The 17703-nt window shown below is 50.3% G+C and overlaps 5 protein-coding genes across 5 annotated transcripts; 1 reads left to right on the top strand and 4 right to left on the bottom strand.

The window, feature by feature from the left end:
• Positions 1–45: 45 nt before the first annotated feature.
• On the top strand, positions 46–982 carry JCM6883_005655 (uncharacterized protein; the record flags this gene model as incomplete). Its single annotated transcript, XM_076634330.1, has 5 exons — positions 46–156; positions 219–317; positions 376–470; positions 598–625; positions 689–982. 5 exons carry the CDS (start codon positions 46–48, stop codon positions 980–982), a joined length of 627 nt encoding a protein of 208 aa, XP_076485689.1.
• A 245-nt stretch (positions 983–1227) lies between these two features.
• JCM6883_005654 (uncharacterized protein) lies at positions 1228–4181 on the bottom strand (the record flags this gene model as incomplete). Its single annotated transcript, XM_076634329.1, has 8 exons — positions 1228–1344; positions 1409–1903; positions 1965–2300; positions 2367–2627; positions 2705–2817; positions 2885–2969; positions 3031–3923; positions 4130–4181. 8 exons carry the CDS (start codon positions 4179–4181, stop codon positions 1228–1230), a joined length of 2352 nt encoding a protein of 783 aa, XP_076485688.1.
• Positions 4182–4571: 390 nt separating this feature from the next.
• JCM6883_005653 (uncharacterized protein) lies at positions 4572–5460 on the bottom strand (the record flags this gene model as incomplete). The annotated part of the gene is made up of 4 exons (XM_076634328.1): positions 4572–4849; positions 4944–5034; positions 5141–5346; positions 5418–5460. 4 exons carry the CDS (start codon positions 5458–5460, stop codon positions 4572–4574), a joined length of 618 nt encoding a protein of 205 aa, XP_076485687.1.
• An 850-nt stretch (positions 5461–6310) lies between these two features.
• JCM6883_005652 (uncharacterized protein) lies at positions 6311–9893 on the bottom strand (the record flags this gene model as incomplete). The annotated part of the gene is made up of 11 exons (XM_076634327.1): positions 6311–6345; positions 6414–7098; positions 7169–7222; positions 7282–7882; positions 7949–8083; positions 8154–8636; positions 8696–9058; positions 9118–9237; positions 9305–9326; positions 9388–9407; positions 9481–9893. 11 exons carry the CDS (start codon positions 9891–9893, stop codon positions 6311–6313), a joined length of 2931 nt encoding a protein of 976 aa, XP_076485686.1.
• Positions 9894–10912: 1019 nt separating this feature from the next.
• JCM6883_005651 (START domain-containing protein) lies at positions 10913–17602 on the bottom strand (the record flags this gene model as incomplete). The annotated part of the gene is made up of 8 exons (XM_076634326.1): positions 10913–11133; positions 11202–11472; positions 11542–11797; positions 11862–14954; positions 15020–16852; positions 16923–17016; positions 17088–17497; positions 17577–17602. 8 exons carry the CDS (start codon positions 17600–17602, stop codon positions 10913–10915), a joined length of 6204 nt encoding a protein of 2067 aa, XP_076485685.1.
• Between the last annotated feature and the right edge of the window lie 101 nt (positions 17603–17703).

The raw sequence follows: 17703 nt of genomic DNA, 5'->3' as shown, positions 1-17703 counted from the left end.
TCGAACCTCTTTCTCCCGCCATCCATCTCTCACAGTCCATTCAAGATGGATCATGTCGACCTATCCCCGCTCAATCGAATCGAGATGGAGCCGGACGGCTGGGTTTTCTACGACAAATACCGTGACTGGTGTTCCCTCGCAAATGTTCCCATCTTGGTGAGTCCCCCCTATTACTATCGATCAGGACAGGATAAGACTGACGGATCTGAGCATTTCAGTCGGCAATCAAACAAGTGTACGATCTGGAGAGGAAAACAGTTCCGAAATTCCTAACTACGTATCACTGCGCGCTGTGCGATGTCAAGGGCGAGCCATGGGTGAGCTTACCGTACCCTCAACCTTCAAGCGTGGGATGTCTGATTCGCTCGGGTGTAGCGGGTTTTGAAGCATCAAGTGGACGTTCATCGTCCGAGCGTCAAGTCGAAACGACCAATGTGCACTAATTGCTGCGAAACATGGCCGTTTCACAAGTGAGTGGACTGTATTATTTGACAAGGTTATGATGGAGCTAACGAGTTCCTTCAGGACCGTACACGAAGGGTTCTGTCCGGCAAGAAATGAGCCATCGACATTAATTGGCCGTCGATGGAATTCTAGTACTGGGGCCTACTTCTACGATGATCCCGTGAGTCCCCCTCCCTTCAGTCGTTTGCGCAGGGTGCCAGCTGACGCTTTCTGCTTTGAACAGAGGATGAAGTACCTAGTTATCGAGCCGGAGGACCGAGAAGTAAGAGAAACGGTTAGAATCGGCAAGCACTCCCCCGAGGTGGATGAATGCAGGAAGTCGATCATGGTCATCGAAGCACAGATACAGAAAAAACGAGAGGCGGGCAACGCTTGCGATTTGATGCAGCTGAAGGGGGAAATCGAGAAAGCGAGACAAAACCTTACGTCCCTCCTCCAAGGTCGCGACTCCTCTTCCGCCTCGTCCCTTGCAAAGAATCTTTCGAATCGTCAACGAGCAATCTATTCCCGCTTCTAGATACTCGCTTAATCACCAAAACTCGCTGGCTCACTAACTCACCCCGACTCCTGATCATTTTCCATTTCATATTTCCCAATACCGAGCATAGACACTTGTAGCGTGACTCCCTCTATCTTTGAAAAAACCACCTCGTTTCTTTCCCTCTGTCGAAACGCTTGGACCCGAATCGTTAGCGAGCCGTATCTCTCAACCAAATCAATCTCAATCGTCTCAAAGACATATCGATTGCAACTTTGAGAGATCTAGTCTCGTTGATGTACCGTCATTTTCGGAGCCGTCAACTTGTTCTCGACGTAATCTTCGATCCATTCCTCACGTTTCTCCGGTTCATGATTCCAGATCAAGTACCGTTTATCGTTCTACTCATCGTAAAGAACAATCAGCACACTCATCCTAGGGCGAGTTGAGAGAGAGAGGGCTCACTTTGAGAGTCGCATGAACCGCTTTCAAATCGACCTGATCTGCCATTTCCCTCACTCCAGTCTCCTCATCATCCGACTCGTCGTTCCTCGTACCTTCCTCTCCAATCAACTTGACCTCTTCCCTCTTCTCCATCTTCTTCAATCGACCCCAGTGTTCGAGAATCGGTGATTCTTTCAATAATTGATAGAACTCGTCTTTCGCTTGAACCGCGCGTCGGGATTGCCACGAAGAGTAGAGATCTTCGAGTGCGTTGAAGTTGGAGCCGAAGAGACGAGTGACGTGGGGAGAGTCGGAGATCGAAGGAAGGACATCGTGGAATGGAGTATTGAGGAGAGGGGCATGTTCGGAAAAGAGGGATTCGATCGCGGAAATTCGTTTGCGATGAAGAGTAGAGAGATGCTGATCAAACAGTCTTCGTTTGTCACGAGGCGTGAGGGAAGGGTGATCGAATCGAGGGTCTTGAGAGAGATTCGGTTCGACGTCTTCGAAGCGAGCCTTTTCTCGTCCTGAGTCAGCAAAAAGTTGTCCTTTCGATCGAAGAAGACTAAAGACGTACCTTGTGATCTCTCACTGCATCGATCAGCAATTGACCGAATTCTCGTTCCGCTTCCTCCTTTCCGAGATGACCTCTCGCTTGTTGAGCGTTTCGTTCCGCTTTGCTCTTTTCGAGCCTGACTCGTTCTTCTCGTTCTCGTAACGACGCAGCTGCTCTTGCAGCCTTGTCTTCTTTCGTTGATGTTGTTGGTTTCGAGGCTGAGGGAGCGGATGATGTCGAGGGTTGAGGTCGAGAGGAGGAAGAAAGCGAAGAGAGGAATTTTGTGAAGAGCTGTTCTCGGAGTGAGGAAGAATTGACGGCGGCATAACGAGGATTTGTAGCGTGTCTTTTCTTGACCTGCGAGCATGTCGAAAAACAAGATCAGCCTCGCGAAATACGACTCGTCGCGCAGAATGAACTCACGTCGGCCCATTTATCCCCTTCCTTAATCTCGCCATCCTCAGTCAGCATCTCCTTGAATTCCCTCTCTGCCTTTTCCGCCGCCTCCCGTTTCTTCTCGCCCAAATCTCGCAAATACTTCTTGAACTCTTTCTCCTTCTCTCCTTCGTTCTTCCCGAATTCTCGGAATCGCGAATCTTTGCCGTGGGCTTTTTTGAAATCGCTGAAGTGTGTACGGGTTGAAGTGACGGTTGAGGATAGAAGAGCTCGATATGCTTCGAGAGGCTGGATTTGGGACCGTGCGAGACGACAGATCAATTAGTTTAGCTCCAGACGATGCATGATAAAATGAATCGACTCACGTCGACCTTGATACCGCTTTGCGCTAGTTTGGCTTTCGCTGCTCGACGTTCTCGGATCTTCTCTTTGCAGAATTCGTCAAAGACGTCTCTTCGATCTCGTTGAGACTTGACAGCTGGCGAGATACGGCAAGGTGTCAGTCGGAGCTACCAGACACGAATATCAAGCGAGGCGGGACGTACCGTGGTACCGAGGATCATTGACGAATTTCGGCAGTTCGTTTTCGAAAGGAGCCATCGGGTTGATATCTTTCTCCTCGAGCAGTACCTGAGATCGAGTATCGAGTCAACGAGCGGAAAACCAACAAAGCATAAGTGAATAAGCTCACTTTGTACATCGCCGCAGCCTCGATCTGGTTGACTTCCAATTTCTCCGTCTGTTCTTTCGCCTGAACGACGTCGGGTTTCATAGCTTCCGCCATCTCTTTCCGTTCCTTCTCTTCAGCTTCCTGTGCTTCTTTCGCCATCTGTTCCGCCATTTGTCTCTGCCAATCTTCCTCCGTCTCCAATTCTTCGATCGAACTGACGACTTTCGTTTTCGGTTTCTTCTTCTTTGGCGGTTCGTCGACTGGTGGAGGTGCAGTAGAAGGCGAAGCTGAGGGTTTTGACTCGGTTGGCACCGCAGAAGGGACGTTTCCGTTGACCCCCTCGATTTCGATTTCGAGTTGTCCCTTTTCTTCTCCATCTCCCGCTTTCTCATCGTCCGCAGCTCCCTGTTCCGCCGTGACGTCTTCCTTCTCTGCCTGATCCTCAGCTTTCCGTTTCCTCTGACTTGACCTCTCCAACTCCTCCTCCCTAACTTTCTTCGCCTCTTCCTCCTCCCTCAATTCCCTCTCCTTCTTCTCCAACGCCTCAACCTGATCCTTAATCTCATCCGGTACGGTCCAAACACTCTCTTTCGTTTCCTTATGATTATAGAACACGTTCCCTTTATTCGTAGTCACTCGAATCCAACTCGTTCCTTCGATCGGTAATTTCTCTTTCGGTTTCTCTTTCTTTTTCTTCTTCGTCGGTGCTCCTGCTGCTGCTGGGTTATCTGCTGAGTTCGAGAAGTGTAAGGGGGGAGCGAATTGAGAGGAAGTAGGAACGACGGGGAATCCAGCAGGAGGAGGTGGAACTGCTCCGGCGATCGCGAAACCGGGAGGTGGAGGGGGTGCGAGAGGTCGTGTGTAGGTGGAGACGTTTGTGATGGGGTTGAACCAGTAAGGTTGTCCGCCAGGAGCTGCATCATCGGAAGACGAGAGGGAGGAAGTTCCGAGTCAGTCACTGGTCGAGACGCTTCCACCTTGCAGTCGGATGTAGTATAAGCTGACTATAGCGCAATGACGTGCTCTCCGCGCGTCCCCGCTCCAGATCGAAGGAGCTATTGAACTTGATCTAAACTCCAACTTGTTTCCCTCTGAATTCAACAGGAGACTCGAAACGTACCTTTATGTTCAGTCCATGGCGGAGGTACAGGTGGTAAGAACGGTGTCGTCATGATTGAATCGAGTCGAGCGAGTAGAGAAAGGTCAACCTCAGATCAGCGAACTTTTGGAGATTCGTCTGGCTCTTACCACTCACTGCGACCTCTCGGATCGGCTTGTATAGTTGCTGAGAACTACCGCGAAGATACGCAAGGGTGGAGCTTGCCGTTGGCTCTCTGCTCCGGAGCTCAAAACGCAATGTTGGAACTCGATGTGGTACTCGACTCCCTCTCAACCACGACTTGAGCCGTTCAAACCCTTCAGTAGATAATTGAATTGAATCATGGATACTCGGACGAGTGAGGAATATACAAAGAGGAACAAAGCTTGAGGCAAACAATAACGCTCACAACACATTCGCGACTCTCGACTCACCACTCTCCTTTGATCACTCCTTCGTCCTTCTACGCCAACAATCCGACAGCTACGCCTCCCACGATTCCGACTACCGCTCCTAGCCCAACTCGAATATTTCCCGCACCACTTCCAGATCCCTCCGACGATCCGCTCCCTTGCGCAGTTCCCGTAGTCGCCACCGCCGGAGACGACGTACGAGTACCAGTAGCAACCGAGGAGGTCGAAGGCCCGGAAGATGAGGTGGAGAGGGAAGAAATCGTCGGGAGAGTTTCCCTACAGAAGGTGGAGAATTTCGAGGCGTCTTCTTCGGAATCGCCACCGTAGCCTGACGATGCATGGGTTAAGAAGCAGGACGAGAAGCGGGAGGATCAGTTTCGTTAGACTAGGGGTATTGTCGGAAGAAGGCGCAAGAGACTCACATTCTCCACAGGTAGTCATCGCGGAAACAGGAGTGTCGCCACAAGCGCAAACCCCGATCTGGGTATAAGAACTATTCTCTGTCGCACAATCCTGTTACCGTAGCAGCGGATCGAGCGTTTCAGTTTCCTCTTTTCTTTCGCACAAACTGATGAAGATACGGAAACGACCTTGCGAGGTTCGAAAGGAAGGAGCTTACCGTCACTACATCGATCCAGTTTCGACATTCAGAAGAGCATTGCCCATTCGATCGGGTCGACCTGATCGCTTTGTTCAACAAATCTTGATAAGACGAAACGACGCCAACAGTCGAATCTTGTCGTTTCTCGAGCGATTGTCGGAACGCTTCAGTAACGGCTAAGGCGGGGTGTCGACGCTCGAGAGACGTAGCGGGAACGGCGAGAGCTGTGGAAATGAGGAGATCGTCGAGAGTAAGTAAAGCGGGAGACTCGATGGGAACGACCTTGGATACTTACCGCTCCCTGTGAGAGCGATGAGGAGGGTAAATAAAAACAACATGGCTTGACGTGAGACGTGAGACGTGAGAGTTTGGTCGTGAGGGAACGTGCACTTCGGAAAGATGGAGAGGGAGGAAAAGAAGCAATACAACTCGTTCAGAGGAGCTCCTCAAACGTCACCGTCATCGACGAAGTCTCATTCATGGAACAAATGGAACGAGTTAACAAAAGAAAGGCCAAGAAAGTAGGAGTGTGAGCTTTGAAGGGTCCCGAAAGTCACGCGGAAAAGGTGCGTGCGAAGTCACGAAGTCACCTCGAAAGGATGGTTTCTGCGTGAACCTGAATCGAGCGAGCCCACGACTGCACTCTGTACTGGCCGGGCATCTTTCTACCGCGTCTGCTCCAGTTAACCTCGTTTACCAGAGGTCGAAGTGCTCCGAGCGGAATCTCCGAGCTCGAAGGGCCAGTGACAGACAAGTCGTGCTTCTGCGACAGGGGCTCTCACTACCGTCTGCTCTCGTCCGAGAGACGATTCGGGTCCGTTTGAAGGAAATTGCGTAAACTTCGAAGGGATGACTGGAAAGCGCACAAGCTCCTAGCAACTCTCGACACCACGCTGTTCCAGCTGTCGAACGTGGGCGGGAAGTACTGATAAGGGTATCTGGATTACGTATACCAACAAAGGAAAAGGAAGAACAAATCGAGGGAGACAACAGATTCGAGAGGGAGGGCACAGATATAGAGAGAGAGAGAAAGAGAAGAAAGCAAATCCGTGTAAAAAGTCGTTTAGGGCACTGAGAGTCGAGGAGAAGAGAGAGCACAGAGGAGAGGCGTAGAAGGAGATACTGATAGAGGAGAAGGAAGGTGAGAGACGACAGTGTTGCGCGCTCGAGTTTTGATTTTTGTTATATCTATTGTTGAAGGCTGACGGGAGCCGCCGACAAACCTGTAGTCACGAGAGAGACGGAGAGTCTGCTCAGAATGTAGGTTGAGTACTATATCGAACATACTCACTCCAATCAATCCCACCCGTCGGAGTTCCACTCGCCGTCGTCGGATAATTCTTCGGAGTCGTTCCGGATCCTCCACTCCCACTACTACTGGACATCGCTCCGTAGTCCCAGAAGTTTTGTCCACTTTCGACTCCGAAGAGAGGCTCGAAATCGCTGAGAACGTTTTGAAGAGCTTGATCCATTCCGGGAACGAAACCTTGTGATTGAGCCGTTGGAGCAGTGTTCGAGGGGTATCCTGCGAGTTGAGGTTGTTGCTGTTGAGTCGGAGAACCCCAAGTGAGAGGGTTCGAACCGAGGGGATTCGGAGAAGGTTGAGGTTGAGTAGGGAAACTCGGATATTGTGGAGGTTGTTGCTGCTGAGAAGGGAACGCCTGAGGTTGTCCCGGCTGAGGGACTCGAGGAGGAGGTACTTTCGATGTCATGACGGTCGAAGCGTTCGAAGGTCCAGACGATGAAGGAATTTCTCCAACGGTCATCGTCGGAGTCGGAATTCGACCTTTGACTCCGGTATCGATGAGCGTGCGAAGGACTTGAGCTTGAGATCGAGCAGGGTGATGAGAGTTTGGCGAGATCGCGTCGAGGAAAGATGAACCGAGTTCGAGGAGTCGAGGGAGTTTTTGAGTGTAGAGCCAAGCAGGTTGAGGAGCGGCGTGACGAAGGAGCTTGAGGTTCGTCGTGAGGAGACCCTGTACGCGAAGATCGAAGTCAGTGTGAATAGAACACAGATCGAATGCAGAAAAGGGGATCTGATCATACCTCGTTGACGAGTTTTGCGAGAAAGACCAACGGGAAAACGTAGGAGATACAAGTCTACGGGCACGGAGCTGTCAGTAACAGCACTGAAACGATGATAGAGATCAGCTACTCACGATCGCATCCATTCCCCAACGAGATTGTTCGACGATTTGATCATCGAGAACCAATTTCCTCCATCCATCGCTCCTCTCCGCTTCTTCCCACTGAACCTTCCTCCACGCTCCGGGTACCCTACTCTCCTCACTCAACGCAAACACGAGAGATTCCGCCGCCTGTACACACCGCGTCAGCCCATCGAACTCCCAATCGTAAAGTCCTCTCGGCGGTCCATCCTTCAACCTCCTCGTTCTCTCACTGTGACTGCTCCCCGGTCTACCTCCATCACTGCCACCCATCATTCCTCCGCCAGTTCCGGATCCCGATTCACTGTTCCCACTTGATCCAGCATACATTTTCGCCTCCTTTTTCCAATAACAATAACAAGTCGCGTTCAACTGCATCACGACGAACTCTTTGAATGGACAAACGACTGTCATCGCGAGAGGATCGACCGAAAGTTGGCGAATGAGGATAGGGACCCAGGTTTCTTCGAACGATTTCATTCCGGAATTGAAGCGTTCGAGATCGGCTCGAGGAATCATTCGAGTCTTTTCGTAGGCGGCAGAACGGAGGATTGGGCGAGCGATTTCAGTCATTTCGACACTTGCGGCGAGACTGAATTCGAGACGAGGAAATCAGCAACAGAAAAGACGCGAGGAAAGAGAGAGAATCGAAACGTACCGAACGTCGTAAGGTTGAGCGTTCAGGGAAGAGAACAATCGAGTAGTCGTCAAAGCTTGAGCTCCTTCCATGTTGCATTTTCTTCCACTCTGTACGTTCCCTTGCACGTCTTGCCAGAGTAAACAATAATACAATCTGCTCGAAAGCGAAACCAAAATCAGTCTTGATTCCTCGAACAGCCGTGAGAGAGCTCATCTCGACTCACCTTAGATCGCGAAGCAGAGCATGAGGTATCGGAGTCCCACTCGCACTCGCCGAATAAGCCCTCGAAAACTTGCTCACGCTCCCCGCCAACTGTAACCTTTCCGCCGTTCTCGCCAAAATCCCCTGCAACATCCAACTCGCCATTCCATTCACTTTACTCACTCGAATCGCTTCCGCATCGTCTTTCCCCTCCGCACGTCGAGGTCCGAGTTGAACGGGTTTGTACAGATTGAGGAGGTTCAACGCGCGAATGAAATCGGTTGAGAGTTCGTGTGGTTGTGGAGAGAGGATTTGGGGTGCGAGAATATTGTTCGTGAACGTGACGAGGGTGAGATGGAGCTGAGAAGGGAAAGTTGAGGAGTAGGCGGTAGAGAGAAGGAGGATAACGTGGAAAAGGAGGGGACTTCTAGCTCGAACAGCGAGTGCGTCTCGATCCGAATCGAGAGAGAAATTCATGAGCCAAGGGTGAATCGAAAGGAAGAAGCTGAGAGCGAGCGAAGCTTGTCAATTTCGACGTACTGATGTCGAAGATTGAAAACTCACAAATCGAACAATTGTTGACACTCTTCCTGTCTCAACACTCCTCGTCTCAACACATCCGGTGCACCATAATCTTCTGCTCCCGGTATCGGCGTATATCCTGGTTCTCCAACGACTTGATCGATCGTAGAGTTGATTTCGTTAATCGGATTCGCTCCTGCAGCGCAAGCGATATCTGAAGGGGAAGCGGTTCCGGCAGTATCGTTGTCGTCTCCTGCTTCTGATGATGCGGCGGACATCGAAGGGTGATGTGAAGAGGAGGTCTCGAACGGATGATGAGCTGGATGCGAAGGGGAGGCGAATGCTGAGGTATTGATGTGAAGCGCTGATTCGATCGATTGGAGTCTGTTCGCAATCTCGAATAACCTGCGGAAGAACATGTCCCGGTCAGCTCAGAGTAAGTTGAAGGAGAGAAAGAAACGAACTTTTGGGTGACTGCCGGCGAGGGCTCACCTCCATTCGACGGACCTCCGGCTGTTGCAGACTGATCTGGCGGTCGTGGAATCGTCTGTGTACCAGGTGGGAACTTGCATTCTAGTTTGTATCTGTTCGATGAGGTCCAAACGTTAGGAAATGGATCATTATACGAGCGTTCGAGAGAGAGAAACTCACAATTCACATCTTCGACAAGGAACTGTACAAAATAAATTGGATCAGCTTTGCTCCTGAGCAAAGGAGTGAAGGGAAGAACTAACCATATGGAGGTCCTTCGCATCTGAGTGTGATCAAGAACAAGAACTCGAAGTAAGTTCCCTTTGCTCGAGTTAAACGTTCTCGAATGCACTCACTTTTGTTTCACGCTTTTACAACTCGAACAAGCAGCTTTACTCCTCGTCTTCTTCTTATCTTTCGCTCGATCCTTGTCCTTATCTCCTCCTCCTCCGGATCCCTTTGATTTCCCTGCTTTCGTCGTCGTCGTTCCATCTTTATTATTCGCTCCACCATTCGATTTCCCTTTCTTCGGTCCAGGTCCCTGTCCCTGTCCCTGATTCTGATTCGTACTGGTTGAGGGTTTCATCTGAATGTCAGAACTACCAAAGACGGTAGAGAGAGGTGCTGCCGCTCCTTCCCCTCCTCCTCCTCCTCCTGGTCCCATCGGTAGAGGTAAGCCGTATGCTGAATGTGGTTGAGGTACTGGATAACTGAGGTGTTGTTGCTGTTGATCTTGCACGGTACCAGGAGGGTAAACAGGCGGAAGCATTCAAGTAGAGAGATGGAGATGAAGCACACTCCCCCTCTTCCTTCGACGTGGGCACTGACGCTCGTTGGTGGTTGTGAGTCGAGTGCTGCTTCCACTTGTTGTGGTACCCCGTGGATCGACGTGGGAAGGGAGGGCGAGAAAAGACGAGCTAAGGCGGAGACAGCGATTACTCTAAGCAGTAAATTGAATAGGCAATCATCGGCAAGATTCGAATCAATTTCTCGGCAAAGGTAGGGATCGTCTTCTGCCTTTCCTTCCCGCTCTGTCTGTGCTCAATCGAAGCACGAATCGATCGTCAAGCAAGTCGTCAAGCTTCGTCGCCGCCGTTCGTCTCGTCGAGTCGTCCCGAGCTTGATGGTCTTCATGATGAGCACGGTATTGCTCGCACGTAGCTGAAAACTTGAAGAGGAGAGTTGAGCGAGAAAGAGAGAGAGAAAAGTTTCAACTCCTCACCGGAAAGCGAACCTCTGTTTCTGACTGTAAGCGACCCGTTGGTATCAGTTCCGTATCTTCCGCTCACATCGTCAGAAAGTGCCGTCGATACCGGGAAGATCTCCCCGAAAGAGCGAAAAGCCTCGCGTGAGCCGCGCTTAACTTTTTTCTTCCCACTTTTGCTCTCCTTTCTGTCTCGTGCAGGGTTTCGAAGAAGAGATCGACGACATGTGGCTTCACTTCCTGCTCTGACTCTCACACGACGAGCAAGAGAAGTGTTGTCAGCGGAACGTCGTGCTGAACCGAGCGTTGCGAATTCGCCCCTCGGGGTCTCTTCACAGCGAGCTGTTCTCATCGTGACCCTTCTACAGACGGGCAAGACTTCGAAACGATATCTACGGGTCGGTGCCAGACCGCTAGGTACGTGAAAAGATTCGTAATATCGCAGAAAGTAACAGAAAGAGATTCAAAAACGACAACAACAAATTTAACCGTCGAGCTATACAGCTGTACCGTCTACAACAAAAACGCTCGAAACACACTCATACTCAAGATTACTAAAACAAGTACAAACAAACGCGTAGTACCTAGTCCCTCTTGACTGCCGCTACTATGAGATCCCATCCAATGAACCCAGTTCTCAATTCGATTAATCGTTTCGCTTCCCTCCAATGTCGATGGGGATCGAATGCGGATAACAAAGCTCTTTCGACTGATTCACCGACGGTAGAAGTGGTGGAGGCGAGAGAGGTGGAGGTTTGGAAGGAGGAGGAAGAGGTAGAGGGATGGTAGACGATATAATCCGCCGCTGAGAGAAAAGCACGAACGATCAGTTTTCCCTTCAATGTAACAAGAGAGAGCTGGGAGTGTACTCACGAGTGAGTAAAGATCTCAAGAAAGACCCCAAAAGAAAAGCGATCAAAGCGACCGAAACGACGAATCCTAAACTGTATCCTCTCTGAGCTCCGATCACGATTCGTCCCTCACTCGTCGAGTCTGCCGGATCACGAGTATGATGATGGGAGGGAGTTGTCGCGTTGACGATACTTGAACCGAGTCGAGCGAGTGGGTAGGAACCGAGAATCGCAGAGAGAGGGCCTGAGAGAGGGGTCGAATCTGAACTTGTCGTGCCTCTTCGGTTCGATGACTGCGAACGTGAACATTTACCGATTTCTCAGCTCGTCTCGAGGAAGACTGACGAATGGTAAGAACTCACGGTTTGTAGCGAACCAGATTTCGACATGACGGGAGAACCGGAATCTTTCCCCATCGCGGGAGTCATCATTCCTGGTGATTTCGGATCTGGGAACTCGAAGTCACTGTTCTCGTTGACTGGCGTCGATGGTTTCGGAGGAGCGAGAAGTCGAGTAGCGATCGCGAGAGGTTGTTGAAGTTCGAGCGGGAGGGAAGAAACGGCGACGGCTTCCGGATCGACTGGAGCCGAGGAAGATTTCCGCTTTCGACGAGGCACACTGAGCGATGGTACGAAGATGAGCTCGTTGGAAACACAGCGAGTCGAGAGAGAAAGAGACTCACCGACTAAGTTTAGCTCCCTGCAACGGAGCGTCCTCGTCTTCGAATCTCGCCAACACCGTTCTACTCTCCTTCTGACTCATCACAACCACTTTCTCTCCATTGAACATGACCGTTTTATTCGCTTGACCCGTCACTTTCCCCAATCCGGTCGGTTCACTTCCATTCCCATTCCCGGTCGCCAACTTCGGTCGTTCCATCGTCGATCCCACTCCAGATCCAGCACCTGAGGAGGGAGGAGTCGGTGAAGCGGGCAAAGGCACGATCTTGATCTCGACGAGTGCTCCTCCACCTTCAGTCAAGGTCTTGTACCATTCAGGTTTCTCGATTCTCGTTTTCGAGGGATCTCGGAGCGGGTCTTGAACAGGATGAGTGATCGGTGAAGTCGGGATCAGGATTCGAACGAGATGATTTGCGCGTTTCCAGGCGTCGAGAGAGGCGGTTAGGATCGAAGGGAGAGGTGCGTCGTGAGCTGTGAGTCGGAGGGGTAGAATCGGAGTTGAAGATGCGGAAGGTGCGAGAGATCGAGGTGGGAGAGAGTCGAGAGATAAAGGTTGAAGGGGAGTAGAATCGGAGAGGGTCGAGAGGGAGGAACTAGCGAGAACTGAGTAGCCGTGAGGGTATTGTTTGAGGTCGACAATGAATTCCGCCACTACGAGATCGTTCGCGTTCGGATCGTTTGTCGTCATGAGGGAGATTGACGGGTTAGGGAGCGAGGTAGAAGACGAAGAGGAGGGAGGAACTCCAGTAGCAACGGGAGGAGCTGCGGGTGATTTCGATCGAAGAGAACCTCGACTTCTTTTGTGCGACAACTCGGAAGTGACGGACGATTTGTGTAGAATCGGAGGTGCGGCGGTCCCGAAGTTAAGGGAAGCACTACGAGGGAGTTCACTCTTGAGTAGAGTCGAACCGACGTTGACGGATTTCAAAGTCGGAGTTGAACTTGAAGATCCTTTCTTCTCGAGGTTTCCCGGTCGCTCGCCGATAGAATCCTCCTCCTTGATCGACGTCGATGTGGTTGAACTCTTTCCTCCGACTTTGAACAACGCTCGAAACGTATTCTCCTCGTCCCCCTGATTCGCCGCAATCACTTTACTCTCCCCTTCTCCCTTCGAGCTTTTCCCCAACTTCCAGACACAATCTCCTTCTCCATCCTCACTCAAAGGTCCCTCGATCTGTACCCCATTACTAGGACTCCAAATCCTCGGAATCGGTCCTTTCGTTTTCCCAAAACTTTCAACGTTCCCAATACTCTTCGCCAAGTTCGCATTCAGGACTTGATTGAGTGCGAGAGGGACTGATCCTTTCTGATCGATACAGGCGAGATAGGTGCATCGAGTTGAAGGGATCGCGAGAACTGATGAAGTGTAAGGGTCGAGAGTTTCGAGGATCCATCCTTCGAGGAGAATCTGTCCGGTCAAGAGTGAATTCGGATTGATTTTTGAGGGATCGAAAGAGTCGGAATCGGGATGAGGAGTCGAAGGAGGAACGTAAGAAGCTGAAGCGACGAAAAGAACGGTCGAAGTCGATGAAGTCGAAGATGCGGAAGGAACTTTGACGGAAGCGCAAACTTGGGAAACGTAAAAGATCCTCCCTTTGAACGGGAAAGCCGGTTTCGTCGAAATGGCGAGAGTCGAGATTCCGTTCCCGTAACTCGAGAGAGGGACCGCTTGTTCGACTCGTTCGTCCCACATCCTCCGACATCCAGGACTCGTAACGACGCTCGCGATCTCGTCCGCCGTCAATCCTTGAACGATCTTGTCCCCTCGGTAGACCGGAATGACTTCAGAGATTCGAGGGATCATTTTCTTGCGAACGACGGTTCCGGCTCGTTCTGAAACGATCGACCAACCTGGAGCTGGATCAGTTAATTCGGGACCTTGTTCAGCGTGGAACGACTGGAGGTAGGCGAGTGCTTCGAGTGCCGCAGCCGGTGGTTCGAGAGGTGATTTGACGGCAGTCGAATTCGGAGGCGGATTCGAATCGGAGGTCGAAGGATTGGGAGAGAGATCGGTAGAGCTAATGGGAGGGTCGATACTCGAATCAATAGACGCGATCGAAGCAGGTTTCCTTTTCTCCTCGACGTCGTTCACTGATGACGAGTCTCCTCCTTCTCCCTTCTCACCCGCTTCGTTCCCGACAATGCCGACTACTGAAATCCTCTTCGCCTCGATCGAGTTCGTACCGTTATTGTTCGCCCATACCCTCGCTCCGAGAGTCTCGTATTGATCCAACGGAACCGGACTGAACTTTCTCCTTTTCCTTGCTTCCAATTCCCTAATCTTTTCCTCCTCGAGGACCTCAACATCGACTTTAACTCTCGCACCATTAATCACGACTCCACCTTTCTCCCCACCTCCACCTGAAGAATTCGATTTCGAAGCTTTCCTAACCGTAACTATTACTTTCCCTTCCCCTGATTCTCGAACGATCAAAGGTGGATGTTCAATCGTTAACCATAATCCTCCTCCAGAGGACAATCGATGTCGAGATAGACAAGATACGGAGGAAGGAGGTGGATCAATCATGAGTTCTAAACCTTGAGGGGACCAAACTGAAACGTCGCATCTCAATTCGAGTTCGATCGGACTTGTCGTTCCGTGATTCTGGTTGTGATTGAGACTCTTGATAGTTGAAGTTTCCGTCATTAAACTCGAAGTTTCACTACCTGATCCCGATGATCCCTCGCTCGAAGAAGAAGAAGAGTCGATTTCGTATTCAACTCGAAACATTCCCTTTTCATGATCGAACCCAACTTCTCTCTTCCTCGCTCCACTCAACCTAGTCACGACCGGAGGTGCTCCATATTTAATCGTGAAATCTCTTACTCCCGCAACGGCTTGAACTAGTTGATTAGGAGTCCAAGATTTGTTACTCCAGCCTTTTGGATCCGATTGATCGAGTAACGTGATTGAAGTAGTTGTCGGGGAGAGGGATTCGATAGACCATCCCGAGAGATCGGTTTGGGTACGAATTGTTGGAGGTTGAACTGGGGGAATCGAGGGGAAGAGGGAAGTATCGTCGGTGGAGAAAGAGAATATGTGAATTGAAGTTGGGGATTTGTACGAAGTTCTCAAGGTGACGGAATCTCGAGGTCTATCCAAGCAGCACATCATCAGCATAATTGAACCGTGTGGAGAAGATAGAGAAAGGAGACTGACGCAACTGGCCAATTCCCTTTTCTTTTCTCCCACCAAACCTCGCTCAATTCCCCATTCCCATTTCCTCCTCCTCCATTTCCTGCATGTCTTCCATTCTCCTGTTTCACCAACCTACTCTCCTCAATCCCTTTATCCCAACTCAACCCTTTATTCCCCACCGTTCCCCAACTACTCAAAACACTCGCGAAAACGTCCCAAACCCCAACTCCAACGAACACGGCTTCCGCTCGATAAATCGTCAGAGTCGGATCTGGACTCAAAAGTTGAGTGATCGTGACGCCGGAAGAGGAATCGGTGATGGGTTTCCATTTTTGAGGGGGTTCTTGAAGGAGAGAGAGGAAGTAAATGTAATTTCGACGGAGGAGAGTCGAGATTTGAGAAGAGGCGAGTAAGGAGACTTGTTGCGGGGAGAGAGTCGAGGTGCTGGAACGAATCGAGATTGATGAATGGTTCGACGTAGAGGCAGAGGAGGAAAGAAGTTTTGGAGAAGGAATCGAACTTGAACCGGAACCGAGGAGTAGATTCCGTTCATTCTCTTGTTGTCGTTCCAAATCGAGGGAACGTTTCAATAACTCCCCAAACTTTTCAATCTCTCGAGCTTCTGGTCCTTCCTCCTCCTCCTCCTCCTCTTCTGCTTCATCGTTGTCGATCGGTAAGAATTTGACGGGTACGAGATTCCCATTCACTCGAACTCCTTTCCCACCTACTAACCTCGTAATTCCCATTCTATACCTCTCCAATCCATCCTTCTCCACCAATCCCTCATGAACCACTCTCATTCTATACCTCGTCATCAAACCCATCCCCATCTTGGTTCCTTCTCTCGGTTCAGTCGTTTCAAGTTCAATCGAATATCGTTCCTTCTCCTTCTCCTTCGAGGTCGATTCCGCTGATCCTCCTCCACCTCCTGGTTTCTCGGTTGATTTCTCAATCGAGTTCTGTCGAGTCGAAGGAGTCGAACTAGTACCGCCGAGATTCTGAACGATAATTCGAATATCCCATCCATCTTTTCCACCTCCTCCTCCTCCTCCTCCTGTCGAGTTTGTACTATTCACACCGACGGCGGCGGCGGGTATCGGTAATCCCACTTCGACCCTCAATTCCTTCTCTTTCCCTTTTCGTTTCTTCCGTCTTCTCTCCTCCTCCTCGCCATTCGGGATTCCCTCCATTCCCTCAATCTCATCCATTCCTTCTCCCTCTGACTCATCTGACGTTGACAATGAGTTCGAAGGAGAGTGGTAAACGAGATCCCATTCCCCATTCCATTTCATCGAGCTTTCATCCCATGTTTCTTTCGTTACTTGTATCCCATTCCCTGCGTTCCAATTCCTCAAACTTGGGATCCTATTCCCTCCTCCTCCTCCTGTTAGCGACTGATTCGAAGACGACGTCGATAAGGAAGAGGAGGGAGAGCCGGTAGTGGTGGTTGATTTGATGTAATTAACGAGGGAAAGGAGGAGATGAGGGAAATGTAAATGATATGGATGACAACTCGTAGTATTCAACGTTCCACTCGTCGTCGAGGAAATCGAAGTTGCTGATGATGATGATAAAGAAGAAGTCGGAATTGTAGGAGGATTCAGAGTGAATCTATTCGAGTTTAAACTCCAACTCCAATACAACCTCACTCTTAACCTCGTTTCCCCTCCCTCTTCTCCCGGGTCGTTGATTTGTAGAACCCAAGCATAGAGATTAACGTGGGAGCGAACGTAGGGTGGACTAGGACGGAGGAAAGAGGGTTCATCGGCGAATCGGGGGAGAGAAGTCGAGCAATCGATCAAGTAACGAGATGAGGAAGAGGTCGTTTTAGAGATTGTTATCGTATCCCTTGGTCTACCACATCCTCAAAGTGTCAGTAAGGCGAGGGAGAGAGGAAGAGGGGGAGAAGGAGGGGACGATTTACGAAGCGGGCCAACCTAATCGATAATCAGTTTTATAAACTCTTGTATAGGGATCAACGATTTCTAATGTTGTAGCTTGTTCGACTAGTTTATCCCCTACATCATCATCACAAACATCTCCTATCAATTCACTCATCCGCGTCCACGAGAAAGAGGGGAGTTCGTACAGATTGGTCGAATTTCCGTCGTTCTCAATGCGACCCTGAAACTTTCCAATAAATCTTCCCTCTCTTGCTTCGACATTCCACTCGGTAAAGGTAAATCCAGAGTCGCTCTCATTACGTCTGGAGCACCTCGTGAAGGTGAAGGTCGTTTATCTAGTTTAACTCGAGTGGCCTCGAGATTCCCTCCAAACACATAGCCTCCTGTTCCCGATGAAGCTGATGTCGAGGGAGTTGGATTGCTCGTCGAAGAGAGATCATTCGTAGAGGAGGAGGAAGTGGATTTGTTGTTATTGTTGTTGTTAGACGAAGAATTACCGTTCTGAATCGGTTTCCAACTCCCCTCGTCGGCTACTAATAACTGTTCTAGTTGAGTCTGGGCATTGTGAATCGCTGTAGAGTATCGGGCTCGATGACTGAAGGAGGAAGATGCCGTTGGTTGGATGACGATTCAGACTGATCAAACGAGAGAGAGAGAAGATGAGGGATACTTACTCTTGATACGAGTGTTCAGAGGGCATCAGTCCTGAGCTGCCTTGGACCTGGTACGGAATTGTTCAAGCTGGACGAGGTCGAGGTGATGGAGAAGTGCAAGAAAGTCGAGAGGCGATCGATGATCCCT

This window comes from Sporobolomyces salmoneus, assembly GCF_050403485.1.
Source record: "Sporobolomyces salmoneus JCM6883 DNA, S_salmoneus_JCM6883_v1_ctg57, whole genome shotgun sequence".
Classification (NCBI taxonomy): Eukaryota; Fungi; Basidiomycota; class Microbotryomycetes; order Sporidiobolales; family Sporidiobolaceae; genus Sporobolomyces; species Sporobolomyces salmoneus.
This window is presented reverse-complemented; position numbering and strand designations above follow the sequence as displayed.